The sequence below is a fragment of the Anomaloglossus baeobatrachus genome, chromosome 3, assembly GCF_048569485.1.
Source record: "Anomaloglossus baeobatrachus isolate aAnoBae1 chromosome 3, aAnoBae1.hap1, whole genome shotgun sequence".
Taxonomy (NCBI): Eukaryota; Metazoa; Chordata; class Amphibia; order Anura; family Aromobatidae; genus Anomaloglossus; species Anomaloglossus baeobatrachus.
This window is the reverse complement of record NC_134355.1, coordinates 405145349-405168168: the sequence shown is the minus strand read 5'-3', so window position 1 is coordinate 405168168 and position 22820 is coordinate 405145349. Positions and strand designations below refer to the sequence as shown.

The 22820-nt window shown below is 45.1% G+C and overlaps 1 protein-coding gene across 1 annotated transcript in view; it reads right to left on the bottom strand.

The window, feature by feature from the left end:
• Positions 1-22820, bottom strand: part of COL21A1 (collagen type XXI alpha 1 chain) — a 415279-nt gene that overhangs the window by 81669 nt on the left and 310790 nt on the right. Inside the window, exons 17-18 of the mRNA XM_075340296.1 lie at positions 14433-14477; positions 2854-2907 (exon numbers count right to left, since the gene is read on the bottom strand). Coding sequence (XP_075196411.1) covers positions 2854-2907; positions 14433-14477 — 99 coding nt within the window. The remainder of the gene's footprint in view (positions 1-2853; positions 2908-14432; positions 14478-22820) is intronic.

The following is a 22820-nucleotide window of genomic DNA, read 5'->3' as shown; positions in this document are numbered from 1 at the left end:
CCTTGTGAGGGCGGTATTGGACTCAGGTATTCCAACACTGCTCTGTTGCCAGCTCTACTGATCCAAGCCATCAGCACATAGAGCACTGTAACTGCAAAAATTTAACAATAACTGTACGTAGGAATGCAGGAGGGGCCAGAACAGCCCCTGAAAAATGTGTCGCTGATGACTCTTCATTTCAGGGAGGAGGCAGAATTTGTGACAGTGACCGCAGCCTCCACACCCGCTTGATGATGCATCATTTGAGTATTCCAGCATGCACTGGGGTTCTTAAAATTAAACATCACCAAACAGCAAATAAGGGAAAAAAAATCAATAGAAGCTATATAATGTAGTCAGGGAAGAATATGGAATTTCTAATGCATCAATATTAGAATGTAGTTTAGATTGAGTCAATAAATAGGGATTTAGATGAAAATGTATTCAGCCTTCGAACCACCCCTTTTAAAGCAAAGGTTCAGATACTATTTTCCGTCACAGTCATGTGATATTGGACCATTTTCTTTATTTAAAAAATAAGGTTTGCTATGTTTAAATATTTGCTAGATTTGGTTCTTGTTATCTACACTGTGTGCAGAATTATTAGGCAAATAAGTATTTTGTTCACATGATACTTTTTATACATGTCGTCCTACTCCAAGCTGTATAGGCTTGAGAGCCAACTTCCAATTAAGTAAATCAGGTGATTTGCATCTCTCTAATAAGGAGGGGTGTGGTGTAATGACATCAGCACCCTATATAAGGTGTGCTTAATTATTAGGCAACTTCCTTTCCTTTAGCAAAATTGGTCAGAAGAGAGATTTGCCGGGCTCTGAAAAGTCCAAAATTATGAGATGTCTTGCAGAGGGATGCGGTTAACACCGCGCATCAGCCAAAATGAAGATGTGGAGATGTTGATGATAATAAACTATCTTTTTATTCCATAGGTCTATGCGTTTTGAGGTGAAAACCTCTTCCTCAGGACCAGTACATCAACAGACTTATGTTGATGTACTGGTCCTGAGGAAGAGGTTTTCACCTCGAAACACGTAGACCTATGGAATAAAAAGATAGTTTATAATCATCAACATCTCCACATCTTCATTTTGGCTGATGCGCGGCTTTAACCCCTTCTCTGCTCCATTTTGAATGTTCATCCACGTGGGGCTGCAGCAGATGCCAGTATCTCATGCGCACTAGTGGTTGTGACTTTCGCAACTAAATTCGGTAAGTGTATATTCCTATATACCGTACTTATCCATCTGGTATTACACTATTAGCGCTCCTTATTTTTAGATTTTAGATTTGCAGAGGGATGCAGCAGTCTTAAAATTGCCAAACTTTTGAACCGTAATCACCGAACAATCAAGCGTTTCATGGCAAATAGCCAACAGGGTCGCAAGAAGCGTGTTGGGCAAAAAAGGCACAAAATAACTGCCCATGAATTGAGAAAAAACAAGCGTGAAGCTGCCAAGATGCCATTTGCCACCAGTTTGGCCATATTACAGAGCTCCAATGTTACTGGAGTATCAAAAAAGCACAAGGTATGCCATATTCAGTGACATGGCCAAGGAAAGGAAGGCTGAAAAACGACCACCTTTGAACAAGAAACATAACATAAAACGTCAAGACTGGGCCAAGAAATATCTTAAGACTGATTTTTCAAAGGTTTTATGGACTGATGAAATGAGAGTGACTCTTGATGGGCCAGATTGATGGGCCAGATTGATGGGGCAGAGGCTGGATCAGCAAAGGGCAGAGAGCTCTTCTCTCACTCAGACGCCAGCAAGGTGGAGGTGGGGTACTGGTATGGGCTGGTATCATCAAAGATGAACTTGTGGGACCTTTTCGGGTTGAGGATGGAGTGAAGCTCAACTCCCACACCTACTGCCAGTTTTGGGAAGACAACTTCTTCAAGCAGTGGTACAGGAAGAAATCGGTATAGTTCAAGAAAAACATTATTTTCATGCAGGACAATGCTCCATCAAATGCATCCAACTACTCCACAGTGTGGATGAAAAAATGACATGGCCCCCTAATTCCCTTGATCTGAACCCCATAGAAAACCTGTGGTCCCTCATAAAATGTAAGATCTACAGGGAAGGAAAACAGTACACCTCTCGGAACAGTGTCTGGGAGGCTGTTGTGGCTGCTGCACACAATTTTGATCGTAAACAGATCAAGCAACTGACAGAATCTATGGATGGTAGGCTGTTGAGTGTCATCATAAAGAAAGGTGGCTATATTGGTCACTCATTTTTGGGGGTTTTGCTTTTGCATGTCAGAAATGTTTATTTCTAAATTTTGTGCAGTTATATTGGTTTACTTGGTAAAAATAAACAAGTGAGATGGGAATATATGTGGTTTTTATTTAGTTGTCTAATAATTCTGCACAGTAATAGTTACCTGCACAAACAGATATCCTTCTAAGATGGCCAAATCTAAAAAAAAACCACTTCAACTTCCAAAAATATTAAGCTTTGATATTTATGAGTCTTTTGGGTTGATTGATTACATAGTTGTTGATCAATAATAAAAAAAAATCCTCTAAAATACAACTTGCCTAATAATTCTACACACAGTGTATTGTTAATACTTCTGTGAAAATCTGATGATGTTTTGGATCAAACTATTGCAGATATGTAGAAAATTCTGAAGGATTTACAAAGCTGTAAGTACCACTGAACGTTACCAAACTCTTGCCCCTACATGCTGATTGTTTTCTGGACTTCTGCCATTCTTTGCCTTAATAGTCTCTTTTGATTTGCCAAACTTAGGCTTATTAGCTTGCAAATGTAGATACTATCAAGAGTGTATTACTTTGTAATTATACTTTAATGGCACTTTAGGTGTGGTGCCATTTTATATACATACTGGAGTCCCTGGAGGCCCTCTGACACCAGGTTCCCCAGAAGGTCCTGTTTCACCCTGGTAAAACAAAAGGAATGCACAAATGGACAATAACATAGAAATGATATCATGTGTTTGTAGTCAATGTATAGTTACAATCAAAATTATTTAACCCCCATTGCAAATTAGGATTGCTAGCAAAATTTACAGACTTACATTTTGCAATAAACCAACTGAAAAAGAATAATTTCAGTAGTTCAACACAACTAAAGGCCCTGTCACACACACAGATAAATCTGTGGCAGATCTGTGGCAGATCTGTGGCAGATCTGTGGTAGATCTGTGGCAGATCTGTGGCAGATCTGTGGCAGATCTGTGGTAGATCTGTGGCAGATCTGTGGCAGATCTGTGGTAGATCTGTGGTAGATCTGTGGTAGATCTGTGGTAGATCTGTGGTAGATCTGTGGTAGATCTGTGGTAGATCTGTGGTAGATCTGTGGTTGCAGTGAAATTGTGGACAATCAGTTCCAGGTTTGTGGCTGTGTACAAATGGAACAATATGTCCATGATTTCACTGCAGCCACAGATCTGCCAAAGATTTATCTGTGCGTGTGACGGGGCCTTAATAGGACATGTGCTTTTTCTAAATTCAACACAAAAAGTCACTTGTAATGACTACTTCAGTTTATTTAGTAGAGGAAGATGAAGCAAAAGAGAATCTAGACAGAACAGCATGGGATCACTGCTTATTCTTTTTGTGAGGTAAAACATTGCATTGCCTAGTTTTAACAATGTTTTACCTCAAAGAATAAATCAGTTGCAATCCCACACTGTCCTGTCTGTATAAATTATTTTGTCTCCACTAGCCAGGAATTGAATTTTGTGCAGACTGTAATTAAGGGCAATCTTGGCTACCACCCGAGGCTTCGGAGTGGGCCCATGGCCAGAGTGCCCTCAATATAATGTTTTGTATACTCACTCTCTCCTATTCCCTGGTGCACATCTCCGGGCAGGGAGCTTTCCTGGAACTACACTGCCAGCAATTTAGAGCCTCAGTTCAGCTCTCAGGTAGCTCCAGTCACTGAAGCGATGAGATCATCAGTCGGCACCAGTGTATAAATGCCGGTGTCAAGAAGAAGTAGAGTGGGGGAAAAGTGAGGTGTTGTTTTTTTATATATTTATGTGTATGGAATGTGTGGGGGCTAATACAGTATATAGAACGATGTGTGTGGGCTCATTCTGTATATAGGGGTATATATGGGGGCTCCTGCTGTGTGGGGGTTTGTACTGTATATAGGGGCTACATGGGGGCTCATCTATATATATAATTGCCTTATTCTGTCTGTCTGTCTGTCTGTCTGTCTTGCTCCAAAATTGTGTCACGGTGAGTGTCATTACAGTGACAACCGTCTGATTGGCCGCTGAGCTCGGCCTGGCCCCGCCCCCCCATGGATTGGTCGCCGCTGGGCTCGGCCTGGCCTCGCTCCCCCACGGATTGGTCGCTCGCCTCGGCCTGGCCCCGCCCTCCGCATGGATTGACCGCTCGCCCCCGGCCCTCCGCACGCATCACCAGACATAACCTTACGCTGCTGGGATCGTGACGGAGCCGGTGAATGCTGGTAACCATTATACACATCGGGTAACTAAGGTCCCTTGGTTACCCAATGTGTATCATAGTTACCAGCGTACACCGGCTCCGTCACGATCCCAGCAGCGCCAGACATAACCTTGCGATGCTCTGATCGTGACGGAGCCGGTGAACGCTGGTAACCATTATACACATCGCGTAACTAAAGGTACCTTAGTTACCCGATGTGTATCATAGTTACCAGTGTACACCGGCTCCGTCACGATCCCAGCAGCGCCAGACATACCCTTGCGATGCTGGGATCGTGACGGAGCCGGTGAACGCTGGTAAGCATTATACACATCGGGTAACTAAGGTCCCTTAGTTACCCGATGTGTATCATAGTTACCAGCATACACCGGCTCCCGGTACACATGTGCAGGGAGCCGGCATTATACTCCTATCTCCCCAGGACTACTCCTCCTATTATAGTCCTCCTATTATACTCCTCTCTGAGTATAATAGGAGAACAATAATAGCATGGGGGATGGAGCACGATGGGGGTGCGCAGCATGGGGGATGGAGCACAATGGGGGTGCGCAGCATGGGGGATGGAGCACGATGGGGAGTGCGCAGCATGGGGGATGGAGCACGATGGGGAGTGCGCAGCATGGGGGATGGAGCACGATGGGGGGTGCGCAGCATGGGGGATGGAGCACGATGGGGGGTGCGCAGCATGGGGGATGGATCACGATGGGGGGTGCGCAGCATGGGGGATGGAGCACAATGGGGAGTGCGCAGCATGGAGGATGGAGCACGATAGGGAGTGCGCAACATGGGGGATGGAGCACGATGGGGAGTGCGCAGCATGGGGGATGGAGCACGATGGGGAGTGCGAGTGTGCAGCATGGGGGATGGAGCACGATGGGGGGTGTGCAGCATGGGGGATGGAGCTTGATGGGGGGTGCGCAGCATGGGGGATGGAGCACGATGGGGAGTGCGCAGCATGGGGGATGGAGCATGATGGGGGTGCGCAGCATGGGGGATGGAGCAGGATGGGGGGTGCGCAGCATGGGGTATGGAGCACGATGGGGGGTGCACAGCATGGGGGATGGAGCACGATGGGGGGTGCGCAGCATGGGGGATGGAGCACGATGGGGGTGCGCAGCATGGGGGATGGAGCACGATGGGGAGTGCGCAGCATGGGGGATGGAGCACGATGGGGAGTGCGAGTGCGCAGCATGGGGGATGGAGCACGATGGGGGGTGTGCAGCATGGGGGATGGAGCACGATGGGGGGTGCGCAGCATGGGGGATGGAGCACGATGGGGGGTGGGCAGCATGGGGGATGGAGCACGATGGGGATGCGCAGCATGGGGGATGGAGCAGGATGGGGGGTGCGCAGCATGGGGTATGGAGCACGATGGGGGGTGCGCAGCATGGAAGATAGAGCACGATGGGGGGTGCACAGCATGAGGGATGGAGCACGATGGGGGGTGAGTAGCATAGGGGATGGAGCACGATGGGGGGTGCGCAGCATGGGGGATGGAACACGATGGGGAGTGCGCAGCATGGGGGATGGAGCACGATGGGGAGTGTGCAGCATGGGGATGGAGCACGATTGGGGTGCGCAGCATGGGGGATGGAGCACAATGGGGGGTGCGCAGCATGGGGGATGGAGCACGATGGGGAGTGCGCAGCATGGGGGATGGAGCACGATGGGGAGTGCGCAGCATGGGGGATGGAGCACGATGGGGGGTGCGCAGCATGGGGGATGGAGCACGATGGGGGGTGCGCAGCATGGGGGATGGAGCACGATGGGGGGTGCGCAGCATGGGGGATGGAGCACGATGGGGAGTGCGCAGCATGGAGGATGGCGCACGATGGGGAGTGCGCAGCATGGGGATGGAGCACGATGGGGAGTGCGCAGCATGGGGGATGGAGCACGATGGGGAGTGCGAGTGTGCAGCATAGGGGATGGAGCACGATGGGGGGTGTGCAGCATGGGGGATGGAGCTTGATGGGGGGTGCGCAGCATGGGGGATGGAGCACGATGGGGGGTGGGCAGCATGGGGGATGGAGCATGATGGGGGTGCGCAGCATGGGGGATGGAGCAGGATGGGGGGTACGCAGCATGGGGTATGGAGCACGATGGGGGGTGCGCAGCATGGGGGATGGAGCACGATGGGGGGTGCGCAGCATGGGGGATGGAGCACGATGGGGGGTGCGCAGCATGGGGGATGGAGCACGATGGGGAGTGCGCAGCATGGAGGATGGAGCACGATGGGGAGTGCACAGCATGGGGGATGGAGCCCGATGGGGAGTGCGAGTGCGCAGCATGGGGGATGGAGCACGATGGGGGGTGTGCAGCATGGGGGATGGAGCACGATGGGGGGTGCGCAGCATGGGGGATGGAGCACGATGGGGGGTGGGCAGCATGGGGGATGGAGCACGATGGGGGTGCGCAGCATGGGGGATGGAGCAGGATGGGGGGTGCGCAGCATGGGGTATGGAGCACGATGGGGGGTGCGCAGCATGGAAGATGGAGCACGATGGGGGTGCACAGCATGAGGGATGGAGCACGATGGGGGGTGAGCAGCATAGGGGATGGAGCACGATGGGGGGTGCGCAGCATGGGGGATGGAACACGATGGGGAGTGCGCAGCATGGGGGATGGAGCACGATGGGGAGATTGGGGTGCGCAGCATGGGGGATGGAGCACGATGGGGGTGCGCAGCATGGGGGATGGAGCACGATGGGGAGTGCGCAGCATGGGGGATGGAGCACGATGGGGAGTGCGCAGCATGGGGGATGGAGCACGATGGGGAGTGCGCAGCATGGGGGATGGAGCACGATGGGGGTGCACACCTCCCCCCAAAACACACACCGCCACACGCGCACCGTACAACACACCACACACACACTGGGAACCACAAACACCGCCCTACACAGACACAGACAACGCCGCACACACACAACACCCAACACACAAACACCGCAGCATACACAAATATACGCACATACCGCGCACCGGGCCACCTTCTAGTACTATATATAAGAGGCTAGGAGGGAGCTCATACTGTATATAGAGGCATGTATGGAGGCTTATACTATATATAGGAGGCTATGTGGGGGCTTATTCTCTAAATAGGAAGCTATGTGGGGATTCATGCTCTATATAGAAGGCTAAGTGGGGGCTCATGTTGCATACAGGTTATGTGGGGTCTAATGTTGTATATAAAAGGTTATGTGGGGGCCAAATATTGTGACACGCCCACTCCAGGGCCTTAAGCAATACTCATAACTGGACCGGACTAGTCCGGGGACGTCAGCGGTGGCGGGAGTCCGGCTCCGTGACCCTGGCGTTGTCTTTAAAATAAAGGGGGATGATGATGGGAGTTGTATTTTTAGAGATTTTTTAAAGTTCGTGATGCCACCCATGGTTTTGCAGCTATGTGAGCCGCTGCTGCGCTGTGGGTTTCTCGGGGTAGGGGATGAGGGCACAGCTGAGGTGATTTACTCCGCACAAGTAGAGTGAGACCCCGAGATAACCGTTGATTAAATGAAAGGTCTATGAGGGCAGGCTGTGACGCAGGAGGAATGGAGACGACACTGTGGCTTCGCAATAACAGTCTTTTACTCACTGTACCGATTCTCTATAACAGCCAGATTAGTCCACCACGGTATGCTGGGATCTTCTGTGATGGTCAACCACCGATCCCGAATACGTCCGAGGCCAGTACCGGTTCTCCATTTTGTTTGCCTTTCCTGACAGTCTCTCTGCGCTGACTTTCACCCTCCTGTCCTGTGCCTCCACACACAGTGCCCTGAGCCATGGGCCGCAGACCAGCAATGAAACTTCTGCCTGCCTGGCTCCCTCTGGGGACCTTCAAAGGGATTTTTGCTTGCCTGACTCCCTGATAATCTGTGGCACCCTTCCATTTATGTGCTGCTTGTGGCCTAAAGGTGCGTACAGCCACCCTGGCCTCCGGTGTTACTAGGAAGTCCTGAAGTATCATCATTGCCTAGGGACTGGGACCAACATTTGCGACCAATCCCTTCACTTTCAGCTACAGTCTGTGAAACGTCACTATAGGGGTGTCTGACACACTTCCCCTAAGTCACTGGGATTCTTTCTTCCATCTCCTCAGAGTTGAGCAGGACACCTGGGGCCCTCACCCCTAGACGGTTTCTCCCTCCTCCTGACTGACTGACTCTCTCAACGGTCAACTGTTCACTTTCAAACTTAGCTCCGCCCTTTTTACCTCAGACGGCTCACCCACTAAGCTCCACCCCCTGAATGGTTCTAGAGACAGTGCACTGGGCTTAAGTGCCATAATGAGACTACTGGTCTCTAAGCATTAATGGGACCTGCCCCGGCCCTGATCTCATGTGTGAGCTAATAATTGGGTGTCTGCAGGTTTTGGTGCATGAACCCATAGATGGCCTCTTTCTTACCCAGGATGGGGCACCACACTTCTGACTGAGGTGCAGTACCTCTGTTGCAATGGTAGCCTCAGGGGCACCACAATTGCATAGGAGGATGTGTGGGTCATGCTGTATACATTGTGTCCACCCATATCCTTTCCACCGCCATAAACTTGAGAACGACGGCAGCTATAGGCATAGAAGTGGTGTCTAGGTATAGTGAAGTAGCTATGCGCTGCGCAATGAAACCACCTATAGCACCACCTGGTGGAAAACAACAGAGTTAGCATTTTAATTTCGAAAATGGAACGAAATAGAGAAAAAAAGTGAATTACAAAGTTGTAGGGCATCATCAATTCAATACGAATCGACACCTTGCATACAGGTGCATCTATCAAGGGGATCATGTGACATGTCACATGATACATATCACAAGATACATCAGGGCTGGGGGGCATGCCTTCTTAACTGCCCGGGGGCCTGGCTACTCTTAGGGGTACTTTGCACGCTGCGACATTGCTAGCCGATTGTAGCGATGCCGAACGCGATAGTCCCCGCCCCCGTCGCAGATGCGATCTCTTGTGATAGCTGCTGTAGTGAACATTATCGCTACAGCAGCTTCACACGCACTTACCTGCTCTGCAACGTAACTCTGGCTGGCGACCTGCATCCTTCCTAAGGGGGCGGGTCGTGTGACGTCACAGCGACGTCACACGGCAGGCGGCCAATAGAAGCGGAGGGGCAGAGATGAGCGGGACATAAACATCCCACCCACCTCCTTCCTTCCGAATAGCTGCTGGAGGCAGGTAAGGAGATGTTCCTCGCTCCTGCAGCTTTATACACAGCGATGTGTGCTGCCGCAGGTACGAGGAACAACATCGTACCTGTCGGTGCAGCAAAATTATGAAAATGACCGACACAACACAGATCACCGATTTACGACGCTTTTGCGATCGTTTATTGGTGCATCTAGGCTTTACACGTTGCGATGTCATTACTGGTGCCGGATGTGCATCACTTTCGATTTGACCCCGACGATATCGCAGTAGCGATGTCGCAACGTGCAAAGTACCCCTTAATCCGCCTCTACAGCCAACATATTTCTGTATTGTCAGATGACCGGTTGATGTAATTTTTTACTATTATGCTAATATGCTCTATGTCTTTCTCTCTAGCTTGCACTAATGGCTTTTGACACATGATATTTATTTGTGATTATTTATTGCTCTAAAGGTTTGGGCAGGCTTGAGTTATGACCTACTTTTCTGTACTTGCTCCCCCTGGTGGTATGCTTATTTGTGTCAGTAATTTGGACAATATTTGTCATATTTGTAACATTTTCCTTATCTGACTGACAGGAAAAAAAACCTAATTTCTTAAATTCTTGGATCAATTTACAATTGACTGTTTTTATTATACACATAAATAAAAATTTGTAATTTTTAATGAAAAAATGGGGTTTTTTTTGTATGTATTTATACTCCTTTCTCTCCAGTTTTCTTCTGTCTAATTTAGGCTGTGTTCACACACTGCGTTTTTTACCTGTGTTTTTGGTGCGTTATTGCTACAGAAATTTCTTGAGAAATTCTTTTAACCTTTCTGCAGACATTCCCCAGCCAAACCTATGGCAAAAAAAATTAGCTGTGCGCACACTGCATTTTTTTCTTAAGAAAATTCTTTCAGTAGATTTTCTTAAGAAAAAGAATGAGCATGTCACTTCTTTTCTGCAGCTAACTGCGTTAGTTACCATAGATAATGGCACAATAACGCAGGGAGCAACTAGCGGTAAAAACGCACCAAAAATGCACCGAAAACACACCAAATCGCGGTATAAACACAGGTGCGTTTTTGGTGCGTTTTTTAACGCAGGTGCGCTAATCCTTCACTCTCAAGAAATTTTCTTAAGAAATTTCTTAAGAAAAATCCTTTTTCTAGTGTGCACATAGCCTTAGGCCCTGTGCGCACTAGCCATTTTTACCTGCGGATTTACCCGCAGTTTTGCTGTGGAAATTTCTTGAGAAATGTTTGAAATCTTTCTGCAGACATTTCCTAGCAAAACCTATGGGAAAAAAAAATAGCTGTGTGCACACTGCGTTTTTTTCTCAAGAAAATTCTTTCTGAAGATTTTCTTGAGAACATTTCTTGAGAAAATGTGCATGTCACTTCTTTTCCGCAGGTACCTGCGGAATACCCCCGGTATTTCACTCCATTCACTGTAATGTAATCGCGAAATACCGGGGGTATACCGCAGGTAGCAAATGATGTGCGGCATACCCCCGGTATATCCGCAATTTACCTTCGGTAATGCTCATCGCTGCCTGCGGTTTTGCAGGGAGTGATGTCATTATGCCAGGAAGAGGAAGCAGAGCAGAGTAAACACAGACGTCACACTCCCTGGACGCCACACAGAAGCACTTCCGTGTGACCTCCAGGTGCCCGTGCAGTCTGTGTCCCGCTCCAGCACCGTGGCTGCCCGCCCTGCAGTGTCAGTGTCTGCCCACAGTATCAGCAGCTTGTCACGCTGCAGCGCAAGCAGACACTGACACACAGCAGTGCATGCTGCCGCGGGGATGACGGGCGCTGCTGTCAGGAGGTGAGATGAGATCAATACCTGCTGTGATGATCTCCTGCCTCCTGACGTCACCGCGGTCACTGCTGTCTATTCCCGTTTCGCGAGCGGCCCGAGACTGTCACTAGCGGTGATGTCACGGGCTCTCGCGATACTGCTGACAACGCGGCGGGCATAGAAGTCAGTGACAGCGCTGACGTCAGCAGTACAGGAGATGATCACAGCAGGTAATGATCTCATCTATCCTCCTGACAGCAGCGCTCATCATCCCCTGCAGTGACCTGGGCTATTGATGTTAGCTCAGGTCACTGCATTGCTCTCCCAGCCAATGAAGAACATTCTGTTCTTCATTGAATGGGACAGTGACTATGGTATGGATCGCCGTGGGATCCCCTCCTTATTGGATTACGCCGGACGTGGAATTGATTGTTCTTTTCAATAAATTGGTGAAAGAGGGAATGTTTTGGGCAGTGTTTTTTCAAATAAAACTTTTTTGTTGTCTATCTTTTATTTCTTACTGACTGGGTTGGTGATGTCGGGTATCTGATAGACGCGTGACATCACGAATCCCAGGGCTTGATGCCAGGTGACATTACACATTTGGCATCAACCCCATATATTACCTCGCTTGCCAACGCACCAGGGCAATGGGATGAGTTGGGGCGAAGCGCCAGGATTGGCACGTCTAATGGATGCGCCACTTCTGGGGCAGCTGTGACCTGCTATTTTTAGGCTGGGGAGTGTCCAATAACAGTGGACCTCCCTAGTCTGAGAATACCAGACCACAGCTGTCCGCTTTACCTTGGCTGGTGATCCAATTTGGGGGGGACCCCACGTTTTTTGTTTTAAATGATTTATTTAATGTAAAATAACAGCGTGGGGTGCCCTCTGTTTTGGATTACCAGCCAAGGTGAAGCTGCCAGCTGTGGTTTGCAGGCTTCAGCCGTCTGCTTTACCCTAGCTGGCTACAAAAGATGGGGGAACCTCACGTGTTTTTTTTTAATTATTTATTTATTTTATGGCTAAATACAAGGCTAGGCACCCTTTAGTGCCACATGAAAGTCACTAAAGGGTCATACCCAGTAACAAGGAATAAAAATAATAAGAGAATGTGTATCCCTCAACCAGAAGTAAAGCCTGTATTCAACTGTTGCAGAGTCCACGTGCTGAAGAAGCCAAAGATCACTTGGGAACACTGTAAATGTGGAACTGTTGTTGCGCTGCTGGAAATACTGGTGGATTTCCTGATGAAGAAGTGGAGTTACACTTCGAAACGCGTTGAATTAAACCACCTCGTATTTTACTTCTCCTGGATGTGTGTCGTATCTCCAGCAGCACAGTATTGGTTCCACATTTACAGTGTTCCCAAGTGATCTGCTAAGTACTAAAGACACTTTCATGAAGGGTATGAATAATTCTGAGACGGCAGTAGTCTTCAGAAATTACATTTTGTGTTGAATTTGAAGAAACCATTTGTTATATTAGTTTTGTTGAGCTATATTGTTCTTGTTTGATTGGTTTATTGCAATTAGAACAAAGTTTATATATTTTGCTAGTAAACCTAATTTGCAAAGGGGATTTGAATATTTTTGGTTATAACTGTATTTTTTAACATTTTGGTCATATGATGAACACATGAATAGTGTAAATTACTATTCCAGCATTTTTGTTTTTATTTCACGACTGGAGTGGTGCTTTAAATCTAAGAATTCATTATCTTTCCTCCTCCTCACTCAACTCCTCAAACAAGCCTATCCATCAAACTTGATGGCTGCTCACTCTCCCCAGTCTCACAAGCTTGTTGCCTCGAAGTAACCCTTGACTGTGCTCTATCCTTCAAGCCACACATCCAAGCCCTTTTCACCTCATGTCGACTACTACTCAAAAATATCTCCTAGAGTCATCCTTTCCTTAACCAAGAATCACCAAAAACATTGATGCATGCCCTCATCATCTCCCGCCTCGACTACTGCAACCTCCTGCTCTGTGGCCTCCCTTCCAGCACTCTTGCACTCCTCTAATTTATCCTAAACTCTGCGGCCCAATTAATCCACCTGTCCCTTCGCTATTCCCTGGCCTTGCCACTCTGCTAATCCCTTCACTAGCTTCCCATTGCCCAACGACTCCAGTTCAAAACATTAACCATGACATACAAACCCATCAACAACCTGTCTCCTCCCTACATATGTGACCTATTCTCCCATTACCTACCTGCACGCAACCTCAGATCCTCACAAGATCTCCTTCTCAACTCCTCTCTTATCTCCTCTTCCCACAATTGCATACAAGATTTCTCCAGCACCTCCCCCATACTCTGGAATACTCTACCCCAACATATCAGACTCTCACCTACTGTGGAAACCTTCAAAAGGAACCTGAAGACCCACCTCTTCTGACAAGTCTACAACCTACAATAACTCTCAGACCAGTGCGCCACTGTGCAACCAGCTCTGTCCTCACCCATTCCCTGTAGACTGTGAACACTCGCAGACAGGGTCCTCTCTCCTCCTGTACCAGTCTGTTTTTGTAATGTTCATGATTGTTGTACTTGTTTTTTATGTATATCCTTTTCACTTGTAAAACTCCATGGAATGGCACTAATAATAATAATAATAATAATAATAAAAAATAATAATAATAGGTTCCCTGGTGTTATACTGACCCTCACCGACTTCTTCTGCTTTCTCCGCAGCTCCTTTCGGTCTCTAGCAGTTTGAACCTGCCGGCTGCTCCAGTGTGTCAAGCAGGAAGCCAGATGTCACAAGTCAATACAAGTCTATAAGACATTCATTCTGGCTTTCATAGACATGCATTTAGAGCATTTCATGTAACTTCTGACTTCTGTCCAGTCAGAGGTTGTAATCACAAGACTGTGCTGCGAGACCAGAGTGACACCGAAAATAAGATGAATCTGAGAGGGTGAGTATAAGACCAGGGCAGGAGGCTTAGGTTTAAAGCACCACTCCAACACTGAAAAAGAATGCTGTAGTAGTGCTTTGAAGTTTAACATTCCCATTATGAAAACAATGTGATATCATACCTTCAAACCGTTAACACCATCACTTCCAGGAATCCCTGGTATTCCCTAATTTAAAAATATAAAATAAGAAACACAAAAATATTAGGTAATTATCTTATAAATATATACATTGTGAAGGCCTCTAAGTAGTTGTGTCTTGTACTCTTAAATTCAGCTCTCCTAAATTGACTATTTTAGTAAATACTTAGTAAATACCATTTATGAACACCAAAGAGTATGGGGTACTTTGCACGTTGCGACATCGCTAGCATCGGCTAGTGATGTCCAGCGCGATAGCACCCGCCCCCCGTCGCACATGCGGTATCTTGTGATTGCTGCTGTAGCGAACATTATCGCTACGGCAGCATCACACGCACATACCTGGTCGGCGACGTCGCGGTGACTGCCGAACTATTCCTCCTTCAAGGGGGAGGTGCGTTCGGCGTCACCGCGACGTCACCTTGACGTCACTAATCGACCGGCAAATAGAAGCGGAGGGACGGAGATGAGCGGGACTTAACATCCCGGCCACCTTCTCCCTTCCGCATTGCCGTCGAGACGCAGGTAAGGAGATGTTTGTCGCTCCTGCGGGTTTACACACAGTGATGTGTGACACCGCTGGAGCGACAAACAACATTGTACCTGCAGCAGGAGCGACATTATGAAAATGAACGACGTGACACAGATCACTGATTTTTGACTGTTTCATGCTCGTTCGTCGTCGCTCCTAGGATTTACACATTGCGATGTCGCTACCGGCGCCGGATGGGCGTCACAACAACCGTGACCCCGAAGATATTTCGGTACAAATGTCGCAACATGCAAAGTACGCCTATTTTCACACGTTAAATATTTGTTGCAGATATTTCTCCACCATTTCTGCATCTCTTGGCAGGAAAAAGGCACTGTAAGATGCACACTTTTTTGGCACATTTTTACATGCATTTTTGGAGCAGATTTTTGCCGACTCATTATTATGAACAAAATCTGCAGCAATAACTCTGAAAAAATTACAGCGAACATGACAAGTCCCCTGTGCCCCCAGAACCACCAGCAGATGTGTCTACTTATCTAAATTCCCTGTCTAACAGTCCCTCTATTATATTGGACACATAAACAGATTTTTAGAAAACTTATTTTTAAGGTTTGTTTAGGATATGTAAATTAACCTTTAGCTAGTCGATAGGGCGTTAGTTTCCCTAGACAAGTTGCCCCACTTAGCATGTTATCCTGCCCCGGTGGGATGATCAAATGATTTACAAGCGGCGGCGTCATCACTAAATCTCAAAATCTCACGCATGCATGTGGCTTTGTTCGCTCATTCAGCCTTTGAGGCCGGATGTACGTATTCTAGCTTGAGAGAGGTGTACGCATGAGCAGAAGTGCAGAAGATGTCTTGCGTACACAGAAGAGCCAAGGAACAGCAGTTTTCTGCACTTCCAATCATGCGCAATGCACTTCTTTGAAGCCGGTCCACATGTACACCCAGCTTTAGAGGCTCAAATATGTTAGTGAACAAATCCGTGTGCATACACAAAATTTATAGAATGCTGGCAACTGGTCTGGGAAAAGTGTGTGTGTGTGTGTGTGTGTGTGTGTGTGTATATATGTGTATGTATATGTATAGCTAACTCAGTTGCTGCTGTGTATCCCCCGTAAAGTCCTTTAGCGCGTTGCCTTATTATTATTATTATTATTATTATTATTATTATTGTTACTAATGTAAACGTGTTTAATTAACTATGTTATCATTGTTATCCTTTAGTTAATTATATATTTAAAAAATATATATATATATTTTTCCAGTAGATTGTGTTTTTATTGTTTTATTTTGTTGTTGTGCTAGCAGGTGTGATCCTGATGAGTGTATGAGTGTATATTTAATATCCTTGGGTCCGTATAATTATTTAATTATATTAATATTGTTATACATCTGGGGCATTGTTATTATTACTAAACTATTTCATATAGAGAGTATTGAGTGAACAGTATATGCTCATGTTGGGCTGTGTGTCCCCGATTTCCAAGTCAACGCGTCATTCTACCTTGCTTTGCGTTTCACTATGCTAATACTGGTATATACCTGGGACTCTAGTTCCTACCATCTAGTTCATTCAGCAATTCTCAACGAGCCAGTGAGTGGTGTGCATTCATACCAGGCAGCGCATCCCTGGTTGCTGAGGCAATGTCTCCTTTTGCCTTACCTCATCCTACCCACATCTTGATGTGTCTAATGTGTGTGGGCAGATGTGATGCGGGACAAAGAGCCCTGACTTCCAGATATCGTGCGACCACCATGAGTCTTATTGCTCTCAACTGGTTCTTATAAAAAGGTCAGTGCTACTACTCTATTACACACCCTTGGAAGAAGCTAACACGAAACATGCGTTGAGATGCTTCATTTCTATTCATACAGAGTTTTTTTGTCCCTCTACTTTGTTTGTATTTATCTTGACCAAGTATTCTTCTTTGGGATAATTCCCTAATATATTTGTTCCTCTGTTTGCATAAGCAAATTTAATTACTCTTTTGCCTCTATCACAGGATAGCTTTCATCTTTTGTGCCACTGGACATTGTAGATAACCTTTTACCAAACTATTGGATATCTGACATTTTGGGGTTTTTTTGTTGGAGTTTACTGATTTGTCCTCCTTTGCACTTGCACTTTAATCGGGGATTTGATCAAGTTCACTATTATGTTACCCTCTTGTTACCTTGGTCTCTTACCTATCATTATTCTACTGGCTGTGCACTTAATGTATGCACATCTGTTCTTTGGTGATTCACCAACTGTGTGCCTTCCTTAATATTTATTTATTATTCTACACCAAAATGATTTATAGTGCTTAATTTGATTACATTATTTGTGCCAGTCATTATGGGGTTTGATCCTTTCAACAGAATTCTATCTATGTCTCCTTTTTACATGATTTTATGTATTTGTGATATAAAATTGAATTTGAGTAGCTACATTTTTGGCCTATACTCCATTCTTTCTTTTTGGTCACCTTGGTATGTTTTGAACTATGTGTTTCTCTATTAATACAACTCTTGAAGGCCCACCCCAGCAGTTCAGTTGGGTTGACGTCTGTACTTTGATTTGGCCATTGCAATATCTTGACTGGTTTCTTTTTCAGCAAATATGGTATGATGTAGAATTGTTTTATTGCTTTGTATCACTGCGCCAGTTTGACTTAATTTCAACCACACTTTAACTATTAGGTAGATGGCTACAAGTTTGAATACTTTGAGACTGAGAGAGTTCATGATAGATTAGTAGATTAAATAGCTGCTACTTTCCCAGGTCTTCAAACAGTAAAACAAGCCCAATCCATCACTCTTCTTCTAGAGTATTTGATAGTTGATATGAGATGTTTGTGCAGATCTGAATTATGTGGTTGCCATCAAATGTGTTACCGAGCATTTTGGGCAAAAAAATCTATCTTTGATAACTTAATCAAATGGTGACATGTTCTCTTTAGAAAGAAGAGGGTGTCTTCTGTCAACTCTTTCAAACAAACCATAATTCTTCAGACATTCTCTTTTTTATGAGTTTGAACTTCTAACTTGGTTATGGAGGCTTTTTAGAGTCTGAGCTGTAGCGCTTAGGAACTTTAAAATGTCTCTCTGTGTTACCTTGGGGTTAATATGCTGTAACATTCACTGCTCAGAAAATTGTCAACTGTCTTGAACGTTTTCCACTTGTAACTTGATTTTTCTCATTATAGATCGATGGATTTCAAATTGTTTGAAAATGGCTTTATAATTAGAGATGAGCAAAGGATCGAGTCGAATTTCCTGAAATTTGTGGTTTCTCACATATATGAATATTATGGCATTTGATTTGTGGTTTGTAAAAAAAACAAAAACTTTAGGGGCAGCATTTCCCACACTGTTGAAGCACCAGCGGATGAACTAATTTAATTTTGTGTTGCTGCTCGGTCTTTCTCATAATACTGTAGCTATGATGTCTTATGGATTATCACACCTTGCACAGTGGTGGTCAGTGCTTGGGCCATCACAGATCAGCAGTTCCCAGTGGAGCACAGTTTTTACAGCAGAGTTGTTTTCCATCTCCAGAGTCACTGTGAGTCAGAATCCATGTAAGCTCAAGTGGTTAGCAGAGTCACCTCTCTCTCACTATTTCACTTGGTTGTAGAGTGTAAGCTTTTAACATCAGAAAGGTACGCTTGCACCTATAGAGTGTTAGCCCTTATGATCAGCAGGTTCCTCTCTCTCTATTTATGTACGGTAGAATCTAAGGCCTTTGGGTCAGAAAGGTTATAACTTTCTGACCTGCAGAATGTAAGCACTTAAGGTGAGCAGGGTCCTCGCTCACTCCTGTAGAGCGTAAGCTCTTAACACCTTCATCACACGACAATTTCCCATGTTTGCGCCTTCTGTTCTTCCTCCCCTTATTCCAAGAACCATAACTTTTTTATTTTTGTGTCAATATAGCCGTATGAGGGCTTATTTTTTTGTGGGACGAGTTGTATTTTTGAATGAAACCATTAATTTTAGCATATAGTTGAAGAAATTGCAAAAAAAAGTTGACTTTCACAATTGTGTTTTCGGTTGTTTATTTACCATGTTCACTATATGGTAAAACTGAACTGGCATTCTGATTCTCTAGGCCAATAAGAGTATGAAGATACCAAATGTGTACAGTGTTCTTTCAATTTAAGTAGTGGAAAAAATTTGTAAAAAAAAAAAAATTCGCTTTTGTTGCCATTTTCTGAGACTAGTAATGTTTTTATTTTTTGGAATCTGGGGCGAAGTGATGGCTTATTTTTTTCTCCATTAGTTGACGGTTTTACTGATACTGTTTTTTCAGTAGATGCAATGTATTGATCTCCTCTTGCTGTATTTTATTGCAATATTGGGGTGGCCCCAAAAAAATAATTCTAAAGGGTTTTTTCTTTTTTGGTATACTGTATGCTGATCAGATTAATTTATTTTATATTTTTATCGATTGGTCCTTTCTGAACTGAGCGATATCAAATATGTGTATTTTTGTATTATTGTTTTATTTTCAATGGGGCAAAAGGAGGAGGGATTTAATTCTTTGTGCTTTTTTATTTTTTTTTTTCATATTTTTCACTTTTTTCCTCGTTTTTTATTGTATTTGTTAGTCCCCTTAAAGGACTTAAAGCTGTGATCACCCGATGGCTTGTGCTTTATACTGCAGTGCATCAGCATAGCTCTGTGCAGCAGAAATTATCATGATTTCTTATCAAGAAGAAGTTCGTCATCACAGACACAGGGGTCATCAGCTGACCCCTGGCTGTCACCAAACCCATCGGTGCCATCACAAGGCCGCCGATGGGAGAGGGGAATGACGCGCTCCCCGCCGGCAAGTGTTAAATTTTGCTGTCAAAAACCTCTGATCTACCCACGGCTGTTAAAGGCACGTCGGCTAATCAGATCAGTCAACATGTGCAGAGAATTGATGCGAGCTCAGCATGCAAACTTGCATCAAAGCAAGGGACACAACATATGACGTAAATATTAGGGATGATCAAATACTTTGATTATTTGGCTTCGCGAATATTTTCCGAATACCTTGCCGCTATTCGACTATTCGCGAATATTCGATGCACAATGTAAGTCTATGGGAAACCCAAATAACAGCTATTCGGTACTATTCAGGCTTCCCATAGACTTACATTGTGCATCGAATAGCCGAATAACAGCGAGGTATTTGGAAATATTCGCAAAGCCGAATATTAGAGGTATTTGATCATCCCTAGTAAATATACATCATAAGTCGTGAATGGGGTTACTATCAGTAGGGTTCACTCTTTGCTTCCCCACATGTATACTCTAAGTAATTAGTAGCTTTTGAGCAATGAGATTTTATTTGCTGCAAATATAATTTTTTCAGAAAATGATTCAAAGTCAGTGAATTGGTATTTGTAATGATCCATTCATCTCTTTTTATAACCCATCATAGATTGATTGGTGGGAAAAATTGCTTCTCTAAGCTCATTGGTTATGTCTTTCCTCCTTGGCATTGTGTTAAAGCACACCAGATTGCTCTAGACTAGCAAATTGCTAAACCTTCTGCTTTTTTAGAGGTGGTCACTTGCTGATGAACAATTGTAGCAAATGTATCACACTGCTACTTACTCTCTTAGCCTTCATTTCAGAAGTAAGAGTGCACTTAATTTTTCACGCAGTGCTTCTGCATTTTGACTTAAGGCCACTTTACACGCAACGACATCGATAACGAGATGTCGTTGGGGTCACGAAATTCGTGACACACATCCGGCCTCATTAGCGACGTCGTTGCGTGTGAAACGCACGAACGACCGTTAACGATCAAAAATACTCACCATATCGTTGATCGTTGATGCATCGTTCTAATCCCAAAATCATTGCTGTTGCAGGATGCAGGTTGTTCGTCATTTCTGCGGCAGCACACATCGCTATGTGTGACACCGCAGGAACGAGGAACATCACCGCACCTGCGGCCGCCAGCAATGAGGAAGGAAGAAGGTGGGTGGGATGTTCCGCCCGCTGATCTCCTCCCCTCCGCTTCTATTGGGTAGCCGCTTAGTGACGTCGCTGTGACACCACACAAATTGGCCACTTAGAAAGGAGGCGGTTCGCCGGCTACTGCGACGTCGCTAGGCAGGTAAGTATGTGTGATGGGGACTAACAATGTTGTGCGCCATGGGCAGCGATTTGCCCGTGATGCACAACCTACGGGGGCGGGTGCTTTCATCAGCGACATCGCTAGCGATGTCGCTGTGTGTAAAGTGGCCTTTAGTTTTGTTATATAAACAATTTCGGTGTAATTTGTTATGCGTTATTGATCATCTAAGGTTGTATTTACCTTATTTTAAGGCCTTGCAAGGTTAAGATGTTTTTTATTAACTCCTGATAAGTAAAACTAAAGAATTTAAAGACTATGACTGAATATACTGGTATATGTCGGTTTCTGTGTGTAAATACCATAAATAGATGTGGATATTTATATTTAATTTTGAGCATATATGAGATTGTCAGGTTTTATCGGCACATTGTGGCTTTCCAGGAAATGTTATGATGTAGTTTTGTACCCCCGGTAGCAAGGCTTTGATGTGTTGATCACTATTAAGCCTTGTTTACATATTGGTTTAACTTCATGTTTGTATGTTTGTTGGGAATTTTACCAATTTACACATTAAATGTGTCTATAGGCTTCTATTGATACAAATGTCAAAAAGTGATGTGTTGGCCTCCATCTGATAAATATATATTTCAGTATACCACTTCTTCACTCTTCCCCAAAAAAGTGAGGAATGGTGCAGTAGATTCTGCTATTTCATTATAAATTATCCTAAAAAAGACCCTGTGAATTTAACAAATGCAATAATATTCGATCGGTAAGAGATACCACTGTATAGTTTTCATTATTCTCCTCTGTTAAATGTATACTGTATGTCTGGAAGCACCTGTGAAGTCACTGTCTATATAAGGCCTCCTTCACACGTCAGTAATTGTGGTACGTATGTTGTAGTTTTTATACGTACCATAATCATGGACATATGCAGACCCATTAAAATCAATGGGTCTGCGCACACATCAGTGCTTTCTCACTGATGTGTTTCCTTGCGACGCACACGCGTGTCCATGTGTTCCACATGGAAACAAGTTCATTTTATTCTGGCATCACTGATGTCCCACGGACCACACAATGGTGTGATCCATGAAACACGTACCCAAAAAACATGAACATTTAAATGAAAAAGCTTTTTAAACTCACTCATCTTGAGCTATGTTGTCTTAGCCTCTGCTGTCTCTGCTTCCAGGCTGGCTAATTATGCTCATACATATGCACTGCATTGCCGACCCGGAAGTAGCTGCAGAGAGGAGACAGCAGCGGCCAGACACAGCATAGCGGGAGACTTCGGCACCACGGACAGCAGGAGCATGGATAGGTTAGTGTAAGTGCCTGATCTCACAGATAACACACGGAGATCACACGTGTGCCAAAATCATGGCACATGGAGAGACAGTTGCACCTTTATCACATCAGTGAAAAACGTGTGTGTTTTTCACTGACGTGTGAAAGAGGCCTAAGGTGGATCCAACTTTCCTCCATCTTTGCTCCATGTGCTCCTTTTTATAATTAATGTTGCATCTATTTTTATCTTGTGCAAAAAAACCCCAAAAAACTAGTGGTCAGCAAAGAAAGAAGGCAGACCTGTGAACATGCCCATACACTATCATGTTTTTTTTGCAAAAGTAAGAACACTAATGTGAATGGAGCATGTGTGAATGCAGAAGTTGCAGGGAGATTCAGCTGCAACTAAACATCAGTTTCACATGCACTGCCTGAGCTATGATTTTAATAGAGCTAATTAGCAAGCAGGTCTGTTGTATAATATGCTACACATCTGTGAATTTATCAAGGCAACAAC